We start from the raw sequence: 25,735 nt of genomic DNA on the forward strand, positions 1-25,735 counted from the left end.
TTTGATCTCTGCTTGTGATGAGGCTCTAAGCTCAAAGGATAGAACAATATCTAAAATATTTGTGAATTACTTCTTGTTATTGCTAATAGCCTGGTCGTAATTAATTAATCTGTTCTATGATTTCCTCATTTCTTTCTCTTCGCATTTTCAGTTTCTTTAATTTTCCTCAGTTAGCTACTATTTATCTGACTTATTTCAAATAACCTTCATTTGTTTGGGAGCCCCCACTCTCCTGCATATATTGTCTTGCTTCAGTTAATTCAGAAAACCTCCAACCAGTATCCATCTTGAAGAATCAAAGAGAAAAGTAATTGTGTGGAAACCAATTCCCTCACCTATAATTTTGTCTTTCCTCTTTTCCTCAGTTTGCTTTAGCTTCATTTATTCAATCACCAAGCTAGTGTGTGTTTGTGTGTGTGTACGCGCATGCTTGCTGGATGAAAAGCTTTGTGTAAAATGATGGAGATATAAAGATTTAAAGAAGTGTTGTCCTATATCAGCTTGTAATCTATCTTCAGAATTCATAGCTCACTCTTTGGAACTTTCTCAAGTGGGATTTTCAGACTTTATATCCAGGCAAGAAGTAATTCTTAAGAATATAGACTCAGGACCTGGAGTACCAGTGTTCAAATCCTGCTTCTGCTATACAGTTATTCTGACCGTGGGCAAGTTAAAAATCTCTGCATGCCTCTCATCTGTAAAATGAAGACTGAAAATAACACACACTTGATGTGGTTATCATAGGGATTAAATAAAGAGCTGCTTTCAAAGCATTTTGAATAACAGGATTAAATGTTAGTTGCTATTATGCTTTTTTTCTCATTAGCTTGCATCATTTCCAAATTAGAGGCATCCATGTTTAGATCTCTACTGACGTTTATTATCCCATTAACTTCATAATTTGAGCAGTATCTTTTAAAAATGTAAATATGTATCTTTATTACATCTGTGCTTTCAAAAGACGTTGCCCGATTGGCTTGTTCATGTATTTAATAGTTCCTTTAAATGTTTATTGAACACGTCTTTTGTGCTGAGCATTGAGTTAACTAGTGGGAATATAATGATAAGATAAAGAGATATGATCCCTGCCCCTAAAGGGCTTATATTCTAGGGCAGCGGTCCCCAACTGGTGCTCCTATGAGAATCTAATGCCTGATGATCTGAGGTAGAGCTGAGGTAGTGATGCTAGCGCTGAGGAGCTGCTGCAAATACAGATGAAGCTCTGCCGCTCACTGACCACTCACCTCCTGCTGTGTGGCTTGGTTCCTAACAGGCCAAGGAGAGGGAGTTGGGGACTGCTGCTTTAGTGAGATAGGCAAATATGTAACACCAATCTTAAAATTTTATACTTTCTAACTGTAGTATTATGAAGATAGAAAATAGGGAGCTAAGTGCCTCATCTGTTCAAAAGGGTAATACACATCTTAAGGAATGATTTTTTTTTTTTTTTACTTTGAAATAATTTTAGACTTAAAAGAAGTTAAAAGTTTCTCCCAATAATAATTTATTGCATCACGACAATACATTATCCAAATCAGGAAATCAACATAGGCACAATAGTATTAACTAAACTACAGATTCGAGCAATTTTTACATCAACTCATTTTTTATGAGCCTGCTGTGCTAACAAGGGCAGCTTTCAACTCACTTTTTAAAAGACGTATATAATTCTGTTAAATTTAATTACATGCATAGCTCTTGAGGGAATGCTTTTTGAGCTAGTGTCTAACGAACGAATAGAAGTCGACTACAACTGAAAGAGCTGTTGGAGTCTGAGAAAGATCGTACTCAGATACCCGAAGACAGGGATAACCCAATGTATTCTAGGGCCTGAAAGAATAGATGTGACCGGATCCCAGGCCCTTGGAAAGACAAGGAATTCAGATACAGTTAGACTAGGACTTAAAGATCTGCTAATGCGAGGCTTCATAGAACTTGTTCAAAGTCTCGTTTTTATTCTAAGAACACCTGGGGGAGGGACAGGAAGAGATTTGCATTTTAAAAACATAAGTGTGGCTGCAGGGTAGGGAAATGCTTTGGAGCCTCAGTGGGCTAGAGTGGCCTTGAGATCTGATAAGAGGCTAGTTGGAAATTCTGCAGAAGATGAGAAAGTAGGGAGCAAGCACAGTGGTGGAGGTTAGGGAGACCGGGCTGCCTTGACACTTAAGAATATTTTTTAGTTGACTTTTTTGAAGATACATTCTTTTAAAACTTGAGCCATCAACAGGTTACTATAATTTGGAATGAAAGAAAACCAAGCCATAAAAAGGACTTGACTCTTTTTTTTTTTTTTGACATGGCATTATGTTTCTTTTCCAAAATTTTATCACTGCCCATTCTTACAATTTCACTTTTTGGTTCTTGAGTTCAGGTAGTTTTATTTAAATTTAAATTTATATTAGTATCCATAAAGAAAATGCAGAATCCAGAATCAGTTTAAAATTATGAGTTAAGTTTACTATCTTATTACAAAAGATATTTCATGTTTTGATCTCCGACAGTTTTCAGTTCACTCTACAATTTGTGATGGGTTTTGCAAAATCACAGCATAGTATTGTGACAACCAGGATAATCATTTTATATTGCAGTTATTAAGTATGACAATAAAATATAAATTACATATTTAGTTTAAAAAAACCAGCACACAATACATTGCTTTTCAGTTAAAAGTACAGAAAGCATAGTGGATCTATAAAACTAAATACATTTCAGTAGTTTTTCTTTTCTTTCTTAGTTATTTGCTGTTATTGTTACATAAATTTTTAAGGCGCCTATAAAGGAGTGAGAGAAAAAGAAATAGCTGTTATTTGTTTATCACTAAAAAGGTCACTCACAGATTTAAGCTGTGGTGATTTCAGGTTTATACAAAGAAAACCTCTCTAATATCTGTATGTTTCCTTTAAAAGTAAATTTAAATCACAACATTTAATTTAAAAGTAATATTTCATTTAGTAAATACCTACTCTGTGCCCGTATAAGCCAGATCCTGGTTTTTGTTATCGCAGAATTTACATTCTAGTTGGAGTGGAGCTAGGTTAGGGAGGAGAGGCGCAGCAAGACAAACTTATGGACAAAAGGTAAATGAACAGTGTGACTTTGGATAGTTATAAATGCTGCAAACATAATAAAACAGGGTGATGTGCTATGACAATAAGAGAGGGCATTAGGGAGGGGACAGGGCACTCCTTCATTTTATATCAAGGAAGGTATTACTGAGTGAGATATAACCCTTAAGCTGAATGATGGGAGGGGTCCAGTCATTGAAAAAGTGGGAGTTCAGAGCACCCAAGTGGATAGAGCAATGCTTTGTAAAGGGCTTAAGGCAAGAAAAAGCCTAGTGTGCTCAAAGGACAAAATAAGGCCCAGGAGACTGGAACACAGCAAGGGAGAAGAGATAGGAGAGGCAGAGACGGGCTAGTCATGTGACTTTGTAGGCCTTGTAAGGAGCTTGGATTGCTCCGCAAAATGTAGGGAAACATAAATTCTTGGGATATCTACCTGTGAAACTTGAACTGGACACTATCGTCCTCTACTGGGACAAAATAAATTTTTATTTCACAAAAAGCGCATTGAAGGATTGGTGCAGTTGCCTGATCAAGTTTAAATTCATTGTCTAAATAGCTTAATTGAAATTTCCTTTGTACCAGTGAATATTGACTTTGAACACTGAAGCTTTTGTTTAACAAAAGCAAAAGTGTCTACTTTTAGCTGTTTAGTTCTGGACAGTTTTCTGTTTGTCTTAACGGATAATAGTGTTACATTGGAAACATGTACTTAAGTCTGTTCTTCCCGTCATCGATATATATAGCTGGAGAGGACTAAGGAGTAAGTACACACAAAAAGCAGGACGATAACTGGAGGATGTTGGCCAACATAGACTTGCGGGACAGACGGGAACCTTAATACGTTTTTTCTCTACATGCTCCCATTTAGTCAGGGTTATAGCAACAGGATTCCTGACTGACTCCTGATGTAGATGAAAGCATTCAATCTTTTCTGATAAACCTCCTCCATTTAGGAAAATAAATCTCTATTGCTTATGTGATTTAACATATTTGGACTTACTTTTAAGCCCAATGGGGAAGTAGAGCAATAAGTAAAATAAGGATTATTAAACCATAACTTAAATGTGTTTCCTCTAAAATGATATATGTTGTTATCATCCAGATATGGCTTTAATTCTGGCCCCTCTTCTTACCTGTAGCAACTTTCTCAGTTCTTCTGGCTCTTTGAGGATATTCATAGCTCTCACTGGTCCTGTGACGTTCAAATGAGATCCTGTATGTGGAATACAGTAAGTGCCTGCTATGTGGCAGGCATTCAGTAAAGTTTTTATCTCATTGTATATACGGTAATGCTTGATGTATCCAGACATCAGCTGTCTAGCATTTTCATCTACTGACATGATTTTCAGATCAAGAAATTAAGCAATATATACCTGACAGCAGCAATAAACAGAACAAAGAAAAAAAGTGTCCATCATAGATTTGTAATATAACTTATGTGCTGTACTCTTTGTGAAATCTTTCCATGCTGTGTTTATGCATTAGTGTAGCTCAGGGTTTCTCAAGCTTCATGCTATTGACATTTTGGGCTGGATAATTCTCTGCTGTGAAGGGCTGCCCTGAGTCCTGTAGGATGTGTAGCAACGTTTGTGGCTTCTACCCAGTAGCACCCTAGCCTGGAACTGTGACAACTAAGATGACTTCAGACATTGCTAAATGCCTCCTGGGGGCAAAATCACCCCTGGCTGGGAATCACTAATGGTGTGTAAGCTCTGGAACAGAATGTTAGAGCACAGGTTAGGAGAGGTAGATACTTTTTACTTCTTTAGGGTTTGGAAGGGGGACATTTTGTGAGAAATAGAATAGGCCTTTCACAAATTCTTGAAATCAACTATGCAAATTGAGAAAGAAAAATCATAGTTCTGTTTAATATCTGTGTAACCAGAGACAGATTGCCTAATTTCTTCATGTCTCAGTTTTGTTGTTTGGAGTATTGTATGGTAGTTGTAGGGTTGCAGTAAAGATTAAATATTAACCAAAGTTAGATACTTAGAACTACATAGTGAACATTAAATAAATGTTAGCCATTGTTATTATTATATTACTTCTGTATTCTATAGTATATTAATTCACTTTGTTAAATATTTTTATTTTATTTTACTTTATTTTAGCAATAAAATTCAATTTTATCTCATACTAATGATTGTGATAATATCTTTCCCTTGTATAATTGTTTAAACACTATAACTTTAACCTCATTTACTCCTGAATACTCTAGGAGTAGGCAGCATACATTCCATTATCACCACTTTTCAGGCAAAAGAAACCAAGGGTTAAATAGATGACCTACTTGAAGCAAAAAGATGCATAGGTGATGGAGAAGGACCCAGAACTTAGCGCTCCTGACTCCTGTCTAGAGAGGAGGCAGAACAGTTAAAAAAAACAGGCACAAGGACTCAGAATGCACAGCAGCTAGAATGTGTTCAGAGGGCCCAAGTAATGCCACCATCACAGCAAACCCTGAGGCCCATCTGTACTATAGTTGTCCAGGAACCTCACTGATAGTCAGAATGAAGATTCAGAGTCTTGGAGAAAAGATTGTATCGTATTCACAGTTTATGCACTGTGTAAGGAATGGAGAAGCATTGAATGACATTTAGAAAAGCTTCTTTTCCATTTCAATTAAAAAAGAGAAAATACTGTCGATTTGGAAAATTTTACATTGTCTCTTTCTGCATCCAGTGTTTTATTATAAAATGATTTTCATTTTCTTTGGGCTTCTTTTTTTCTCTTCTCTGTCAGTTTGATTCTAAATTGTCAACAGTAACATCTGCCTTCAGATTTTATTACTATAATCATGACATACCAGCTTCCTGGTCATGATGTGGTGAACTGGAAATCATGGTCGAAATATATTGCAACTTCTCTCTAGGTGGAATCAGATTCCCCTCCCCTTGAATGTGTGTTGGTCCTTGATGTGCTTTAACCAATGGAATTCTGCATAAGTGATGTTATACCAGTCATGGGCCTAACTCTTAGAAGTCTGGGAGCCTCCACATTCACTCTGTGGCATCTTGAGTCATCATAGAAAGATGCCTAGCCAATCTGCTGGAGGGACCCCATAAAAGAAAGAAATTCCCAGACAGCCCACTTGAAGAGCCAGATATCTGAGCAAAGCCATCTTGGCTTTCCATCTTCCTCTGGATGACTAAGACTTGTGAATGACCCCAAGCGAGATGAGAAGACCCGCCTAGCTGAAGCCTGCTTGGCAGAATTGTGTGCAAAGAAATCTTTACCTTAAGTAAGTTTTGAGGTAGTTTGAAACACAGCAATAAATAACTAAAACACGTGGTGCTTGTCATCAAAATGAAGCACTCGCCAGCTTGAAGAGCATCTTTGGACCTGAGGTTACTTTATTCTAATTTCTCCTCTGAGACTGTAACACAATTGATGTTCTAGATTAACAAGCGTTTAAAGGCAGTCAGTCCTTTCTTGAGTAGATGAACACATTTTTATACATCAGTGAAAGCCCTAAAATTCTGAAACTTTTACACATTTACATGCCTCGACCAGAGGGCAACATATGTTTTTGAAAGGACCATATAGTAAATATTTTTGGCTTTGTGAGCCTTACAATCTCTGTCACAACTATTCAGCTCTGCCATGATAGCAAGAAAGCAGCCACAGACAATGTATAAATAAATGGGAGTGGCTGTGTTCCAATAAAACTTTATTTACAAACATGCAGTGAGCCAGATTTCATTCGAGGTTCATGGCTTGACGACAACTGCTTTTGACTCGACTCACAAGTTCTCCCCAGACAGTAGGAAGTGGAGAATATTTATCAGCAAGAGGACTTTATTTTAACCTGGTGAGGTTAGTTAAGGGAAGAAAACACGTTTGATTAGCCTCTTTTAGCACTTTGCTTTGTTAGTAGTGTTTATTAGGAGCAGATTAATTAGAATAAATAAGTTCAAGGAACACATTTCTTGATAAACAGTGCTTAACCTTTACAACATATGTAGAAAAAGCTTTGCATGTTACTGTGCTTTATGTCTTTTGGGGGTGCTCAGAGTACTCGGCTGTTAGTGCCACTTTAAATAGCAAACTCCTAAAAAAATGAATAATTTATCAGCTATGGGATAGTCTTTGTTGTATCGTGAGCCTGACATCTGGAGCTATGAACATTTTAAATAGAAAAAAATGCCGAAAAGTGTTATATTTACTGAAAGTGTTGTAAGGGGGTCTGTAAAGAAATAAGTTTATAATTATGGGTCTCAAAGCCTGATATTGGTTTCATAAAAGCAAGCAAAAACAGAAATGTCATGGTGAATTTGATCACATCATTCTGGTACAAACATACTCTGTACCATCTCAGTTCTTCTAAATCAAAAGCAAGATAAAACTGACAAGAAAGCATCATTGATCTAGTAGCAATGCTCAGAAATAACACTTGTGATCCAGTATGTCAGCAAATTGAATATGCTTTATGGGGCATGGAGAGGAGGGGTTTGCAATTGGTTGCATTTGGAATCTCTGACTCACATGGGAAAATTTACAGAACCAACTGTTGCCAGTTTGTCCTGGCAGCTAGTAGAAGGCACAAGTTTCTGAAAATGTGTGAAGGGTATAACTATAGTCTTCTAAGGATGGAAGTTGTTTAGAGTTGTATGATGAAGTAGGACTAATTAGATTAAACAAAAATCTTGGCTGAGTATGAAGGAAAATGACTAATGGTTAAGCCTATTGGACTATGGAGTAAAAATCTCAAGGGAAAGAATGAGAGTCCCACCACGTGACTCATTTGTGGTAAGCGGTAATAACCACTGTGGAGAACTAACTACTGTTTCTGAAATAATTAAAACTACATCAGCAAAGGGATATAAAAAGATCATTTAGCAATTGCAAAACACATTAGTCTTTTTGCATTTTAATTGTTCAGATTTTAAGCGAGAGATGCAAGCAGGAAAGGTATTATGATAATTGCAATAAAATAATTGCTTGTATTTCAGGATCTATTTTCTCTAGAGAGTTTGCAGTTTAACAAGTGGCCCCAACATCACCATTGGTCAAGAAATAAATGGGCTCACTTCCCTTTGGTGTATTTACTCAGGCCACTAGGCTCCTCTTTGTAGCTTTAAAGAAACTTTCACAAATTACTCATGATCATCAACATTCTGTTTAACTCAAAAATTGCTTTCTGTTTTTCTAGCTTTTCTAGTACTTTCTCTTCTTTTCTGACTGCTTTGCAATTTCACATCTTATCTACTCTTCCAGGTCCATTTTTTTGCTGTCTTTGGCAACTCTTATTTAGTGCTCACTATGCCTCAGGCTCTAGAGATAACAAAGAGACAGAGCTAAGTCACTGCTCTCAGAACAGTGGGGGGTGCAATAAAGAGATAATTACAATACAGGCAAGTGCATGCAGTCGTAGACAAATGCACAAGGTGTTGCCAGTAGCAACTCGTTGTTGGAATTTGGAGGAATATCAACAGGTATCGAGGAGACAAAATATACTGGAAGACATTAAGGCAAAGCTAAGAAGCTTGAAGCTTGCCTGGTAGATCAGTGATTCTCAACCTGATTATACTTAGGAGTTATTTGGGGATAAACCATAGCTATATAGTCCCCATACTGACCAATTACATTAAAAGAAGGTAAGGACCAGCACAGGTAATTTAAAAAATGTTCCTCAGTTCATTCTCAAGCACAGTCCAGTATTACTAACTTATAAGGGAAGTGATGGAAGCTTTTAAACTGGGTAGCGATGTGGTCCAAATTACATTTTTGATAGTTCACTGACAGTTGTTTGGAGAATGAATTTGAGGGTGAGGGACCAGTTGAGAGACTGCTATAAACTCAAGCAGGATAAAAGTCACAAGTGAACTGTAGTTGTGATTCTAGGATAAAGAGGTGCCAGATACAAAACTTACTCAAAAGAATTAAAAACTTGAAGGTTTATGTGATGGATTAAATTGATAAGTACTAGAGGATCCATAGAGGGAACGGCTAGAAAAGCATGTAAACTTCTTTGTGTATTTCTCTTCCAATCCATTCCTCCTCTGCCAATGCACGTTATCATGGTTTTTGTGTCTCTTCTAACATTCTTTGTAGATGTCATATGTTACTTTCAGTAGTTGTCTAACATTCTCATTTCCCATGCCCAGTGCAAGTTATATTTACTCATCTCAGCTCCTACCTCCTTGTCCTTGTCCTAATACTGGGCCTTGAATACAATCAGAAGTAGCAAAATCAATACCCACAGTAACCGTTCAAGTAAAAATCATTACTGATGTAGGTCATTTCGACTCTTTGAAAAGTTTATGCTGTATCTCATGAAGGAAACAACCATCCAGCTTTTCCATGCCACTTGGGAGTGCATGCCTAGGATCTTCTGCTTTTTCTAGGGAAGCTCAAAATCCAGATTTATACGTGAAACATCCTGAATTTTTACACAGTGGCTTGAATTAAAAACTGTTACGTAATAACAATACTGAGGCCAAAGGGAAACCATCTTTAGGATGGATCTGGTCTGGGTCCACAAATTTTCGCTCTCTGTGTAAGGTCTGAGTAGAAATTTGTAGAATTGAAATAAATAAAATTTCTCAATCCCAGTAGTTTTGAGCCCTTTCTGTGGTTTAATAATAGCAGAAATTTTAACAAAGCACCAGCAGGCAACACTTAGGCTGATTTTGTTTGTGGAAAGTGAATTAGAGAATGGTATCCATTACCTGGTATCTTTTACACTAAACTATAAAGCAGGACAAATTCAAATATCTTAACTGCAATTATATAAATACTTCTGGTGAGTATGAATTCTGGATGATGAATTATTCATTTAAATCTTTTCCTTCCCAGTTTTGTATGCTCTAGCAATTCCAAGTTTAATGGCCTCAGGTGGCCCCTCATAGCCTGAGGCTGTGGGGAGAGGCCCCCCTCTCCCTCCTGCAGATTCCTCCATCCCCTGGAGTCAAGTCAGCTTGGTTGCCGGAGCTCCTTTTTCCTCTTAAGGGCTACTCTGGCTACTCAATGTGAAGCCTCAGAATTTTGGAGGCTGAAGAGCAGTTGAACAGTTGTTCAGCCAGTAAATTAGCATTTCAAAGGCTGATGCTCAGAAGGGCATTGCCCAAGCCAGCAGCTGGGTGGACACAGTATTTTACTCATAAGGTCCCGTCTGGAGTTATAAGATAACTCTATGAAAATGACTTGGTTATTATATGAAGACTAAAGATTTGGTGCTAAAACTTTTTTCTTTATCCATTTTGATAAAATGCACTCTAGAGTGTACCTTTCAGTTCTCAATATTAAATAGATCAAATGAAGCATGATTGTTTATTTATGTATTTCCCTCTGTTTATTGAGATGCCCTGCAGAATTGCTATGATATATAGTTGGCCCGCGTTGCTGCATTTTTGTAAGTCCATATATGTTTTATAATTTTATTCAGAAGAAATATGGTGTGGTAGAAAGAGCAACTCCTGTCTTTTGCTGTTTACTAGAGGTGTGGTCTTGGGTATGTGCCCTGCCTGTCTCCATCTTGTTCACTATCATATTCCCAGCACTCAGCAAAATGCTGGCAGGTAGTATATACATCTATATTTATCTAATATGTATTCTGTAGCTACTACCTGCCAGCATTTTGCTGAGTGCTGGGAATATGATAGTGAACAAGATGGAGACAGGCAGGGCACATACCCTGCGGTAGCTCCCAATCTAACCTCAGATTGCTCATCTCTAAAACGGGAATAAGAACCTCATCCTGCACTTGTTTCCTGAGGATTAACTGTGATAATGTGTCTGAGGTAACTGACAATGATTAGGGGCTCATAATTGATAGATGTAGCTGCAGGATTTGCTTCTTCCTCTTCACTTAGTTGCAGTTCTTTCTAATTCTTTATCTTAAATTTACTCAAAGCTGTTTTCTTCCAGAGATCTTTGTGCTCTCATATTCTAATTCACAGATGCGGTTCAAATCCTTGAAGTATGGGCACCCTCCCTTTTTCCTTTCCAAATGTTTTGCATGCATGGTCTTTAATCAATTCATTTATTCCAGAGATAAGTGTCTTTATTCTAGGCTTTTGGGATACGTTCGTGACCCAAACAGACTAAAACCAAACCAAACTAAAGGTCACATTCTTGGGGCTCAAAATTATGAAATAGAATAATAAACACCATAAACAATACAAATTATAAACAGTAAAGTATATTTTGTGTTCAAAGGTGTTAAGCGTTACAGGGGAAAGACCACAGTAGGAGAATTGGGAGCATATGTGTGTGTGTGTGTGTGGGCGGGATTCAGATTCAGTTCGCAATTTGGTGGTTAGGTCAAAGTAGGCTTCATTGAGAAGGTAACATTGAAGCAAATTGGAAAGAGGTGAGGAAATTAATCATGGGAGGAAGTATTCTAGTCAGTGGAAACAGCCAGTTCAAAGACTCTAGGGCAGGAGCTTGCCTGGCACATTCTAGGAATAGCAAGGGGGAATAAATGGAACAAATGTAAAGGGTTAAAAGGAGAGTGCCTGGTACAGAGCCTATAATGGAGAGAATTGACCATTAGTTGGGAGGTCAGGTCCCCAGCAAGCAATAGTGAGCTGAGATCCCAAGGGATATATAGGAGTTTACTATTGATGCTGGCATGCAAAAGTTTATAAGCAGAAAAAAAAAAGCTTATGCCAAGGCCCTGAGGCCAGGAGGGCATGACTAGTGCCTGAAAAGGACAGAAAAAAAGGGACTGTAACAAAGGAAAATGGTAATCTATTAGAGAGAAAAGGTGAAGATGATTGTATATGTGTTTTATCAGGATTATTCTGGTTACAATGTGCAAAATCTTTCATTGCTCTTGATAGCAGTGATAATTCGGGCACAGAAATTCTCTCCTAAAGTGATGGATTTACACGCATACAAAGAAAAATTAATGGAAAAGAAAAAGTGGATTATATAGACCACCCCTTTAGGTTTGTGGCACAATTCTTATTTGATCTGCTCATATTTCTTTTAGCTGTAAACATAGGGCTAAGATTCATTATTATGTCCAATGTAAATTTCTTAGGATATTCTGGCCTCTAGCATCTTGGTAGATTAACTGATTCAAAATCTGTAACTGAGTTACTGTGGATCTCACAGCTCAGACCTCAGTAATTTTCACCATAGTCCTTCAGTCATGCAGCAGTAGATGAAAAGTTTAGGTGGACAAGATGGGGACTCAATTCAAGAACAAACCAGATACCAGAGTTCAAATCAAATGTTTGTATGAGTCTGGAATTGCAGCATTATTAGATATACAGAAGGAGTTGTGAGGGTTTTTACTGTCTTTAATTTTTAATCCTCTCAAATTCTGTTTTAGAGGTAAATGAAAAGCACATACACATAGGTTTCTAAGAACACATTTATTTATTCTGAGATTTTTGACATACTAAAGAATAATGTTTTGTAGGTTAAAATTTTATTAACATAAAATTTAATACAGTAGAATAAGGTACATATTAGCTAGAAAATCAGCTATCTGACTAAATAAACTGATTGTTCCCTGCTGGGACTATGTCTGAGACTACTGCATTTTCCACTAATTTTGCCCTTGGCTTTGTAAATGCCCGTTGTTCTGGACTCATGAAGCAATCTCTGTCCACTTTTACACTTTCAGGAAGCCCTTAATTCCCATACTGCCCAGTATTCTTTCAACAACAACAAAAAGAGACAAACAGCAGTTAAAATCACACCGGTAAAAGATCTTTACAAAACTTTCCAGATTTTAAAAATATCTTGTTTACTATTAAATGTAGTCACACAGTTGATAATAAGCAAATCAAATATTTGTCATGAAAATGACAAAAACATTTATTTGGTAATGACTATTTTTTCCCATTTAAAAAGAAGAAAACGCTGTTACCATAGGCTGTGTTTTGCTTCACAGTATTTAGTCAAAACATTATACTCTAAAATTACTCAGGACAGCTTTTCCCCCATATTCTTCAGTCTAGTTACGTGATACATTTGTAAGGCAGTTAGATTGATTTGTCACAGTCTGCATTCCATCTCTTCCCCCCACCCCACCCCACCTCCCAATCCCCACCCTACTTCCTGGTTGATTTTTAAAAAATTATGTACAATAAATCCATTCTTTGCGGTGTACAGTTCTGTGGGTTTTGACGGATGCATAGCAGTTCTTACACCCTGGAAACTTTCTCACACCACCCCAGTATGTGGCTTTTTGGATCCCACTTTTTTCATTTGCAAAATGTATTTAAGATTTATCCATGTTGTTGCATGAATCAGTGGATATTTGCTTGAGTAGTACTGTGTTGTACATACACGTACACAGTTTGTTTATTCATTTACTGGTTGAAACACATCTGGGTTGTTTCAAATATTTAGCAATTATGAATAAAACTGCTATAAACATTTATGGACTAGGGAAAAATAAATTTTAATCAGTCTCTGGTGCAGTGGTTCTGTGGACTTTCAAAAATGACAGAAAAACACAGATGTCTGGCCCCTACTCCCAACCAATTGATTCAGAATTTCTGTGGATGGGGCCCGGGCTGATGGTTTTATACAAGATTCCCAGATGGTCTTCTTGTGCAATTAGGGCTGCGAATTAATGCTTGGAGACATGCGATCATTGTATTTTTGGTAAATCAGCTCTCTAGAGTTTTCTTTATTATTTTTACTTGGTAAGATTTAGTAATTATATTTAGGTAATATAAGATTATGCTTCACATTAGCTGTTTCTCTTAAGGATTTAATTTCATTTCAAAGCGTGGGTTACTGTATGCTAATTAAAGCGAGGGCTTTTTAAAGGTGCACTTAGTGAGGGTTATATAGTCATGATAGAAATATATTTATACTATGCCAATTATGTTCCTCAGAAATATTTTAATAATTATATATTTGATTAAAAGGTGTACTTGTTAGTTATATAGTGTAATTACATGTTTGAATAAACTAGCACTAGAACTAAATGAGCTTCCTTAATCACCAAGACAATTATTTTATATTGCTGATGAAATATATTGTTATCATATATATATATGTATATATATATAGAGAGAGAGAGAGAGAAAGAGGTAGTTAGTTTTTACAATGTTTTATAATGGTATTTAACAACGATTTAATCAATTGAGCAACTTAATTATTTTATATCAAAATAAATATATTTTCACATCAAGCATAAATTACATAAGAACACATGGTTTTTTAAAAAATATCCCTTAACAACTAGAACTGTTATTTGAAAGCTATATGCTTTGGTGATCAAAATGTTTACCAAGATGCATTTTTATTTCTGTCTTAACCCTAAGCCTAATTTTATTCACTTGATAGAGATCCTGAGAATAATTCTGTGATTACCAAGTTTTAGAAGGCCCTTCACAAGTAAAGTTCCAGGAAATAGTTTGTTTTAATAAAAGACCTTTTCATGATATTTAATAAATTATATTTATATGAATTATTGTTAATTCTAATTATAAAATACTTTCATGATGATAAATGGAACATAATGTTGATATTCTCTTGATTTAGCTCTTACATTTTAATTGCTAATAAACATGAGCTCTTTATATATTTGCCCCAGGACATTTGAAAGATTTGCTTTCCTGCAAAGGGGTATAAAGAAACTTATCACTAGGGGCACATATTGCCCACTATTGCCAGGAAAATGTCTTTCTAGTATTAATAATAGAAAGAGCTAACATTTATTGAGCACCTAGAATGTGCATGCACTGTGCTACATGAGGATTATCTCATTTAGTTATTACAACACTCCTGTGCTTTAGAAACCCTTATTATCCTTGAATGTAATGTAGGGTAAATCTAAATCGTAGTTTAGAGAGGGTAAGTTACTTATTGTTAGGTAGTTGCTGTTCATAAGCGGTGAAGCCATGATCCACACCTGGGTCATCTGGCTTCAGAGACCATATGCTTCATGCCTGCACCACACTGTTATCATCATGTGCCCGGTCTTTAATGAACTTAAAGGAACCCTTTCCTGTACTCTCTTAGCACATTTTACTTATTTTATAACTGTAGACACATTTTTTTTTTTTTTTTTTTGATTCCGTATTTGGTTATATAGACATCCCCTCCCATTAGGATCTAGGTGCCTTTTTTTATGTTCCAGGTGCATTTGCACATTGCCTGAAACTTGGCAGATTCTGGACAACTGCTTGGGCTGATTAAAGAACAGATGTAAATGTTACACAGAGCATCCATTATGTTGGGTTGAGAATTCCCTCTTCATTTCAGAGGTGCCCCAGAAGGCTTTTGGAAACTGAATCAGTTCTCCTGCTTGGTGTTGAGCTGGCTTAGTCTGTAAAGTATAAGATCTAAGCACCTTCCATCCATGGGTAAGTTTGAACTTTCTCTGTAAGCGTAATGCATTTCCACAGGCACTGTGCAAGGAAACCTGCCCTGTGGCTCAATCTTGTTCTGAGAGAGAAAATGCACAATCAATGTAGGTTAACTGAGGGATGTGGTGGGTGGGACAGATTATGATACTGTGGTCTGCCTTGCGTGTTTCTGTGCTTAGGGAAAGAATTATTTAAAATTATTCATTCTAGATGATAATAATTGATAATGCTATAATAGGGGCCATAATTAAACAGGAGAGTATGGGCCCCTTTCTCTATCTGAGGAAAACTCGATATAATTAGAGAATCAGAATCGTAAAACTTTAAATTTCAAAGTGGAATTAGAAGGTGGGGAAGAAGAATATCTGGAACTTTGACTACTCTTGTCTTCAGAATTGTACCCCTTCTGCTTTATTCCTTGCTTCTTGTTGTGCTTCATTCTTATGAAATTTATGAATTTCTTAGGTTATTCTAAGTAATTTAAGGAGCTCTTTGCCCCAAGAACAATGTAATCAAGAACAATGTAATCAAGGAACACTGCTACTTTCTGATAAATTTTGAAAGGCTTTATAGTCTTACATGCTTACCTTGAAATAACTCAAATCACGAAGCAGAGTGGCCAAAGAAACATCCCTGTCTTTGGTCCATTGCTTGCTTTAGAGAGACATCATTTTCTTTAATATTCACAGTTCTGGTGGAATGTTAAATATCCACTGTCCAGGTAACACCTTCTCACAACACTCTGTCGCTAAAGAATCAGTCAAGTGACCTTATATTTTTGTTTAAAGTAGTGTAGAATTATATCCCCTTAATTTGTTCTAATATACTCACACATTTTACTGCTGCAGCTAAGAAAAAGAGTGTCGTCCTTTAGGCCCTATCCTCAAAATAGGAAGTTTGGATAAAGCTAATTGATTGTAGGCTTGCTGTTGTTCATTATCTTAATTAGTCTAGGTAATTAAATCATTAATTGATTGAAGCTGATCCCTTGCTAACAGGCAGTAAAACTCAGTGCTTTTCTACTTGATCCCGTAGGAACTGCCATTTCAGTTCTTCATGTACTTCTTTGTGGCGTTTTGTGCTGTTAAGAGGTGTGGGATTTACTCTCCCTTCTAGTTGGGGCACTGGCACAAAAGGATGGCCAATGCCAACCTGTGGACATACTTGCTGCTTGTGAGATGTACCTCAGTGAAATCAGAAAGCCGTCCCAATGCAGCGGTGGTTAATTAACACTGGCCAGTAAATGGGCAGAAGAGATCCGTTATGAAGACAGCCCTGCCTCTGGCAATTAACTTTTATTGTTGTGTTTTGCTTGGATACCTTTCTGAAACTCTGAATTTCCATCAAAGGGCTCTGACACTCGTTTCGCCCGGCATATGCCTACACATCTCGAGTCTTGTGTGGCAGTGTTCCTGAGATGAGCACTTTTTCTTCTTACTCAAGTTCAGAGCTTTGGGATAATCGCTCTGTTTCCTAAATATATGAAGTTCTTTTAAAACTTCAAAGCTGTCTCGGGGGTGGAGAGAAAAAGGAGGGAAGATGCCGACTTAAAGAGCTTCTAGTGAATTGGCAAAACCATGAACACTTGTCTTCAGGTGCTGAAATATGAGATGTTTTCACACAGCTATTTCAAGTCTGTAAAGTTGGCTTTTAAAATGAATCACTAATCCAATAATTACGATAACATGAGAATCAGACTAAACAAAGGAGAAGGTAAGGCAATAAGAAGTTGTTTTACCTTGGAATAGATTTCAAACCTTCTTGTCAATCCTATCCTAATTTCAGAAGAACTGTTGTGGTAAGCTTGGTTTTATCAAGATCCCTTCAATGCTGTGAGGTTTTTTTTTTTTTTTTAATTTTATTTTTTAATTCGCTGTTCTTTCTTCTTATGTTCCTCTTGAGAAGAATTGTGGAAGTAATGACATTCATAATTGGCTTCTTTTCTCTTTCCTTGACCTAACTGAGTCTGGCAGTTCTTTGGAAGAATTTGAGTTCTCTGTTAGGTTGATATGATAGTAGTCGTAAGGCATCAAAAGTAGGTTGAAATGAATGCCTGGCTTGCAATTTACACATGTGGATATAATGCTGCCTGAATGGTCCTTATCAGAGTTCGTCATTTTTATTATTATTGACATAGCTTTCAGAGAACTCTGATTGTGCAAAAATAGAGCAAACAAATAGAAATCCTGGGCGCTATTACTGAAAGAAACTCTTAGAGAATGTGGTTACTGTATCTTTGGTAGTTTAATCTAGCTACAGTTTTATGCAATCAACAATAACCACGGGATATAGAATTATAAAGACATTTTCTATCTAGACATACATATGCTTCCTTTAAAACTTTTACATGGATATGATAAATTATGATTCTATATTCTTAGTATAACACCGTATGTGCTTAATTGCTTTCTAAACTAGGAAGCAGATATGTCTCGTATATCTCTTTTTGCTGTTGCTTCCTATTTTATGTAATAAAGAGATAAGGTAATGGTGATCCAGAGATAAAAATAATTTAAAATTCAAAATTGTTATTAGTTGATATTTTAACTTTTGGGAATTTGTTTCTTATAGGTAGTCTGTTTGTAATTGTTTTAAATTTTAAAAAATAATTTTAAAAATTAATTTGTTAGGAGAGTAAGTATACTTATTAAGAGAATTAACTTATTTCGCTTGCAGGAAGGACACAAATTTGACAGTCTCGGGATGGGGAAGAAGTCAGAAGCTGAGCTTTTCCTCAAAAGTTTTGAAAATCAGAGAGTGTAATGAGAGGCATTGACAGGAGTATGTTGTAACCTATTTTACATGCATATGATGAATTTTATGTAGTCATGACTGGCAAAAGTAGAGAAGGAAGAAAGAAGATTAAGAGCCACTGAACACACATTTCTTTTTATTATCTAAATTGCATTATCTGTATAATAGGCCCCTGGGGTATTTTATGTCTTAAACTTCTATAGTCTTTCTGTATAATGCTTTATACTATAGAGAGGACTTTCACACACATTACCTTACTTAACTTTTATTATATGTCCTGTGGGAGAGACATGATGCCCGTTTTAAAGTTTATAATGAGCTAGGACTCAAACCTAGCCTTTTTGATTTCAGAGCAGATTTTTAAAAATTTACTATAAGCCTATGGTATCCCTTCTTCCCTCCCTTCTACTTTCCCACTCTTCTTTGCTCCTTTCCTGTAATTCTTTCCATCCTTCCTTCCTTTCTTTAGGCACTCATTCAGAAATACCTACTGAGACACTCTTAACTCAGAGAAGACCAATTTGGCTGGAGTTTGGGGGTGTGTAGGGGTAACTGGAGGAGATGGGGCAGCCTTGTTGGCATTGGTGCAGAGTATTAATTTTAGCTGCTCTGTGAACAATTTGTTTATTAAGGGGAATGCAGTTGATAAAAGTGAGAGAGGATGGTGGTGGTAGCTGTGGAACAGGAAAGAATTGGATGGATTTCAGAAATACTCAGAAAGGTGAAATAGCAATAGTAAGTAAATTATTTCATCAGCTATAGAAGACAAAAGGTTAGGAAAATTCAAGGAAGACTCCTAGATTTCTGTTATGAGCACCTAGTTGGGTGGTGGTGGTATTTATTGAGATAGGAAACATTAGGGAGAGGGCAGAATTGTTTGGGTTGAGCGGAGAATCATGAGCTTGGTTTGGGACATACTGAATTTGACCTGCCTGTTAAATAACCTACTGGAAATGCCAAATAAGCAACTGAATATATGAATCCACATATGAGAAGAAAGCTGTGGGCTGAAGTGACTCTCTTGGGAGTCACTTGGCATGCAAATGGTAACAGAACCATGGAAAGAGACAATATCACCTACAGAGAAAATAAACAAAGACCCAGGGTTCAAGAGCCAACATTTGAGGACCCCCTATTTATAGAGGATGAGTATACCTGGGGAAGTCATGGGGAAAGACAAAGAAAAACGTTAACATATGAGGAAAATCTGGGGAGGGTTGTGTTCTAGAGACCAAATGCATAGCTGTTTGGAGGATGCATGCTCTCAGATGCTGGTGAGGGTTCTAACAAGTGTCCATTGATTTGGTTACATAGGGGACTTAAGGAGCAAGTCTCAGGCTTGTGGAGTGGTGGAATTGAAGCCATGGGGTGGATTAATTGTCTAAGGGCGAAGTAGAATACGGAAAAATCTGAATCTGGAAGAGGTCATTCCATTCATTCTCAACTTGCACAACTCGAAGCAGAATCTTTTTGATGTAGTAGCCTAAGTACTCTTTAACAAAAAAGAAACCTTTAAGCTCTTAGGCCTTTAGATTGTATGGTTTTTCTTCCCTTTTCCACTGATCTCTTCAAAGAATAATAGTCTGTGTATCACCACCCTACATATTTGGTTTGGGAAAGGGTCTAAATAGTTTTTCAGAGTTAAAATAGGCATAAGCCCCCCCGAATTTCTTCATGGTCTGATCTCTGTTGTTTGATGAAACTCTCTTGTACACTCACTCTAGTTATGCTGAACTACTTAAAGTTCTCTAAATAATTGGAGATTATATTTATAAATATTAAAAATTTCTCAGTCTATTAGGTTGATTCTGCCTGAGTCTGCCTGAAATGTTCTTTTTCCTCTTGCTTTTAGATTGAACTAAATTGCTCTTTTATTATGCCTTCCCGTGAAGACCTGGGGATAACTTCTTGTGCACTTCTACCGTACAGAAAATACCCCATTTCTAATGATGGTAGTAATTGAGATGATGTTGTAGTAAACACAGAATAGATTAAACACATTCAGGTAGATTAAAATAATTTGGGGTAGGGAATTTATACTATAAGAATTAGGCACTTCAGGATGAGCAATATAGAGAGATAGTAGGAATATTTGGTCAATCATTATGCTTTATTAGCATAGATACATTTATTGTCATAATAATTGTGTTAAAATATTAAATGTGTTATTTTAACTTTCTAGGGTTGGATACTTTGTTGTACCCCAAGGTAACTGAAATGATTCTTATTCCTTATTTCCCTAAATTATGGCACTAAGAAAATTTTATCTTTGTTAAAAATCTCCAACCTTTATATTCTTCCGTTTAATTTAAATTACATTGCTGGTGGGCAAAAAGGCAGTGGTATTTACAGGATAGAGGTACCTCAAATAAACAAAATTAGTGTTCTAGAAACTCAAACATTGGTTAAAGGTTATTTGAAAGTGATATCTCAGATTTAATGCAACTTCAATTTTTTGTTTCTTTTTTGGTGTTCACTGTTTAATGATGTTAAAATTAAGGGTTTTCTCTTGTTCCATATGGAAAGGTTTTTATATTCCTTCTGTGTATTTCTAGATTCAATTGCCTATCTGTTTTTAAAATGAATCGAAACATTGGCTATAACTGAATCCCTGTAATACAATGTATTATTTTTCTCACTCCTTAGAAATAATAAAAGCACATCATAATACATCTTTGTTATTAACAGCTGACCTCCAGTGCGCTGTGGAACTATGCAATTGAATAGCACATTTTGTAGAGGGAAATATTCAATAGAAGAAATGAATTTAAGTACATCATGATGATAAAGCAGTTGCTTGATAATTCTGAAAGTCCTGAAATGGAAAAGCTTCCTTCAATTCCTCTTGGCCAACTACTTGTCTAAATAGAATTTGAGAGTTTACTACAATACAGTAAATAATAATTTAGGTGCATTTTTACTGATAGCAGCTCCGTTTCTTAAATGAAAGTAATATTGTAGAGTGAAGATAAAATTATATATTTTCCGTTAAGATATACACCAGCTGAATGTCACATGCCATGATTTTTTTAAAAGTGAGATTTTAAAAAATCTGGAAAACAGGAACTGTTTGAAATGGCACATTGGATAATAAGGGATTTAAAAAAATGTTGATTAATAAGAATTTATATTGCTGTTCAGAAATTGCTGATCTATTATTACATGCCCCATATTTTAAAAATTCAGCTATTCTAAATTTTGGAATTGGTTCCTAACATCTCTGACATTTGAAAAAGGTGCACAGTCAATAATAAGAACAGAAAGAACCTCATTGATAGATTTGTTTAAACGGTCATATTAATTAGGATTTGCTAAATGGTAATGTTTAATTTTTGCTTTTATCACAACACATAACTCTTTCTTTGCTTTCTGTTAAGTTTAATGTAAAATGTGTTTCCTAATCATGCACAATATTACCAGAGTGTGAATATTCCATTGCCATTGCACTGGCTTTCCTCATCAATAAAGATTGTACTAAAGCAGTGTGATGGATAACATTTCAGAAAAGAATTAATTTCTTACAACTTGGTTATCTAGTACATTAAACATTCATATCAAAATATGAAATTGTATTTGTGAAACTTACTGTCTCAACCGAGTAGAATTACAATTCAGAAATAGTTGGTTTTGATTTCTGTAAGTTTTCTGTAAGTTTATTTTCAAATATTGTCCAGTGAAATCAGTTTTTCCCTTTTTCTTTGTTAAATAATGCTACTAAAGGCAATCTAAATGCCCCATTATAGTGATATTTGATTCTGGTTATTAAGGGATATGGAAAAAAAGAGTCCTCAAATGCTTACAGTTAACATACTGGTTAATTGATTATGACACTGACCATCTATTTAGATTATTTCAGGGATTAACCTTTTTACTTTTAATTATATGCAGTGTATTAAGAGAATTTCTTTGTCTGCTCCATCCTTCTATCAGAGTTCTGTTGAAAGGCCCTGCAAAAACCCAGCAACTTGATTTAATAACTTGCCAGAGCAACTGTTTAGCATCTGTTCTGAAGGCAAAGAGTTGAACTGATAGGTTTCATAAAGAAAATGAGAAATCATTATACAATTCATCTGAATTTCATTACTTGTTAAAATTTCACTTAAAGGACCATAAATTCTGTATTTTTTTTATTATTTAAGAGTTATGAAAAAAGGGTATTTTGTGAAAACAAAAATTCTGATAGGGTATTAGAATGTCAACATTTAATCAAAGTAAAGAAGATTCACAAATTCAAATGAGTCTGTATCCTCATGAAAGATTTGCCCAGTGGCTGGAGTGTGCTCCAAATATTATGAGTATTGGTGCTGGTTTTGAGATGATGCTTACCAGCACAACAGTGTTTTTGTTAGTATTTTGAGTTTAGGATCTCTTGGGAGTTACGGAAGGCTTTCCAAGTAAGCATGAATTCTCTTCGCATCAATGCCAAGTTTTACTAAATGTAGGTTGTTTTTTTTTTTTTGGACTCTTAAAGTATGACTAAACACTATTCATTGTGTCAGATACAAAAGAAACCAATAATATAATGACACCCTGTAGCACTACTGTGCTATAGGATGGATTAGTGACCTATAAGTTAAGTAGTAGGCTCAGTAGTTTTGAGAAATATGTACATTTATAAGTCATTCTAAGGATATGATCCTTCCCTATAATTCTAGCATAAAGACCAGTTCATAGGATGATTCCTCTTCTGTTCTTACCCCATCATCACATCCAACCTAAAAATAAGTGCCATGATTCTTTAATTAATAACTTATATCTATGAATTGAACATTACAATATCTTATTAATTGGACATTGTGCGACAATGTGTGTGCTGTAGTGGCTATCAACCTCTAAATCTCTAGAGCTTGCAATCACAGACATTTATTTAATTATCACATCACATATGGCAGTTATGTGTTGGCTGCTGTGAATTCATGTTCGTCTTCTCATTTTGGGACTCAAACTGAAGGAACATCCCTTATTTGGCATGCACCATTCTTATGGTAACAAGTGACAGCAAGAACCCCTCAATCACACTTACAACCTCTGCTTGGACCTAGGGTATGTCATGTCCTATTCTATTAGCCAAAGCAAGTCACATGGCCAAGACTTCGATGGGGAGGTTTACTCTGCCTCCAAAGCGGCAGTTTGAGTCACATTCTCTTGAGCAGCGGTGTATAATCCTCTTATAAGCAAGAGAGTAAAAATTTGGAGGTAATTTTCTACAGATGAGTAATAAATTTGAGAGCAGCCTTCATGATCCATATTTGGCAGTTAGGAATTGTGTTTTTTCTTTTTCTATTCTGGGCACTCTGAGACTTCCAGGGCCTGCTTCAGTTTCCTTCTGGGATCTCATAGGTTAACCATCTTTGGTAACTATGCAGATTTCTGTGGTTATTGAGAAGTAAGAAGGTATTTATTGAGCACATTAAAAACGAGAAAAAGCAGAGAAAACACATGGTAGGATTGCTTGGCACAATCTCAAACTAAACCTATTGGCACCAAACTACCTAGTTTCTTGCAAAAAGTCCTGTTTTTGTTTTTGTTTTTGTTTTTGTTTTCTCTTGAATATTTCTGCATGCTCTCCCTGTAGACAATTTTCAGGCTGTTTCAACCTGAAGTCACAGATGTAGAATCTCCTTCAGATGCCATTGAATGTAAGCTCATGGTAACATTTCTATGCTCAGTGATAAAAAGAATCCTTTTGTCATTTTGGGGGGCTCTAAATAAAGCTTGATAAAGTACACGCATAGGTAAAGGTAAAACTTTCAACAGAAAATGGCTAGGAGGTGTTGAGATCTAGCTATTCCGTGATAAGTATGCCTCACTTTTATACTGGTATCATGGATCCTATGAGATGTACTTGCTACATTTAAGCAGTTAGAATGATCCTTTCTCAAGAACTTAAAACTATTCCTACAGCTACAATTTTTAACTGTATCCTCTCTTTCATCCTTCCTTTCTGTGATCCCTGATGTTTACCTACATTTACAAAAATTTGCACATTCTTATAAACCACAGCAGTTACTCAGAGATTTGAGTAAAACACCAAATAATCCATCTGGTTTACAGTAGGTGTTCAAAATATATAGTAGCTATTATAAATGCTACCACTACAGTTTTTATAATAATTAAATGGTCAACTTTAATTCTCATTTCTCTGTGTGAGTTATATTTAAAACTGCCTTAAATGGAAAATTATGTAAAGCCTTATGTTCATACACCATTTTCTATAATAAAATTTCACAAATTTATATAGAGTGCTTCCTGTGTGACATGGTGATATTCACTCACAGCAGAAACTATAGCAGAATGAGAGTTGCACCATCCATAACCTCAGAAGTTTATAGCTACCCATGATCACTTGTAATTGAAAAGTTTATGTACTTTATGATAATGAATGGACAATTGAGGGACTATCATAATCCATATTTACCATATTTACTTTCTGGTAGAAAGTCTGGAGAAGTTCTAGTTACTTATTTTTCCTATCAATAATGTTGATCCATAGAATTATTTGCCCCCTGCTCTGCCCCTAAACATACATACACATAGTTACCTTTTAAAACCCCAAAAGCATCAATAGATTTACACTCTGGAAACCTCACCAAGTAACAAATGCCTTAATTTATAAAGAACTCATCATCACACTGAGTGGTCAGATTTCTCTGTTTATGAAGCTGAAAACGGTACGTGAAGGATCCTTAAAAGCCCTTTCTCCCTTTTCTCTTTCCAAAGTGTAGTCAGTCCTCAAAAATGAAACTCAGTCTTTCATTTTCAACCAAATCTTTTATTTTCGACCCTAATTCCATGATTGTGATTTTCTTGGTACTAACTATAAATTTTGTCAGAAAGCCAGACAAATATTAGAAAACAGGCCCTTGTTTATTGAGTGGGAGCAAAACGTAATTCTTCTAAGCCAGAAAATGTTATTGTTTTCATGCTTCCAAGAGCATTTTGTAACCAATTTGATTTGAAAAAGAAAGAGAAAACAAACTCAAATAAAGAAACAATTATTAGAAAGTTCAAGGGAGCATCTCTGTCTTCTGTACACCTCTGGTGTTAGCGGCAATGTTTGATGACAATTTTGGCAGGGATACTTAGAAAGAGAACACATTTTACAGTTCTCAGAAGAAGCAATTTATCTGGATCATCAAAAGCTCTCTATTTATTTTAGAATAAAGTAAAAACTCTTATCTTGGCTTAGAAGGCCCTTGGTGATCCAGTTCCTGTGTTACTCTCTGCCTTCGTCTTGGATCAGACCCCCCATTGCTCACTACATTTTGAATGTCTTGACACCTTTATGCATGGCCATTCAGTTATTGGAATTTATTGTTTCATTCTTTTTCACCTATACCTCTTCTGTTGCCTGCACTTCTGTTGACTATGCTTTCTCACCTTCTCTTCTTTTGTTGACTGTGTTTCATAGGTCTCTCTATCTTCTACCTCATCACAATGCTTATCTCATTCCTCTCCCACTCCAGGATTATAGGGATTGTCTCTTTTTCTCCTCATGTCTAAAATCTAATGTGTGAGTACCTGGCACAAGTAGATGCTCACTAAGTATTTGTTAAGTGAATGAATCAACGAATTAGCGGGAAATAGGTGGATCGCATTTACAATATCGTACTGCCTAATCTGTAAGGTGAA

At 36.0% G+C, this 25,735-nt stretch overlaps 1 protein-coding gene across 20 annotated transcripts in view; it reads left to right on the forward strand.

Moving 5' to 3' along the window:
- The window catches only part of PTPRD (protein tyrosine phosphatase receptor type D), a 467,045-nt gene that overhangs the window by 100,644 nt on the left and 340,666 nt on the right, over window positions 1-25,735 (forward strand). The window contains exon 1 of one of the 20 annotated variants that reach the window (XM_039878351.1): window positions 15,328-15,346. The exons of the other annotated variants lie outside the window; for them this stretch is intronic. Within the exon in view, the coding sequence (XP_039734285.1) occupies window positions 15,343-15,346 (4 nt within the window). The 5' untranslated portion in view covers window positions 15,328-15,342. Of the gene's footprint in view, window positions 1-15,327; window positions 15,347-25,735 lie in introns of those variants that run through there. 20 annotated transcript variants of the gene reach the window in all.

The sequence above is a fragment of the Pteropus medius genome, unplaced genomic scaffold (assembly GCF_902729225.1).
Source record: "Pteropus medius unplaced genomic scaffold, Ma_sr-lr_union100, whole genome shotgun sequence".
Lineage (NCBI taxonomy): Eukaryota > Metazoa > Chordata > Mammalia > Chiroptera > Pteropodidae > Pteropus > Pteropus medius.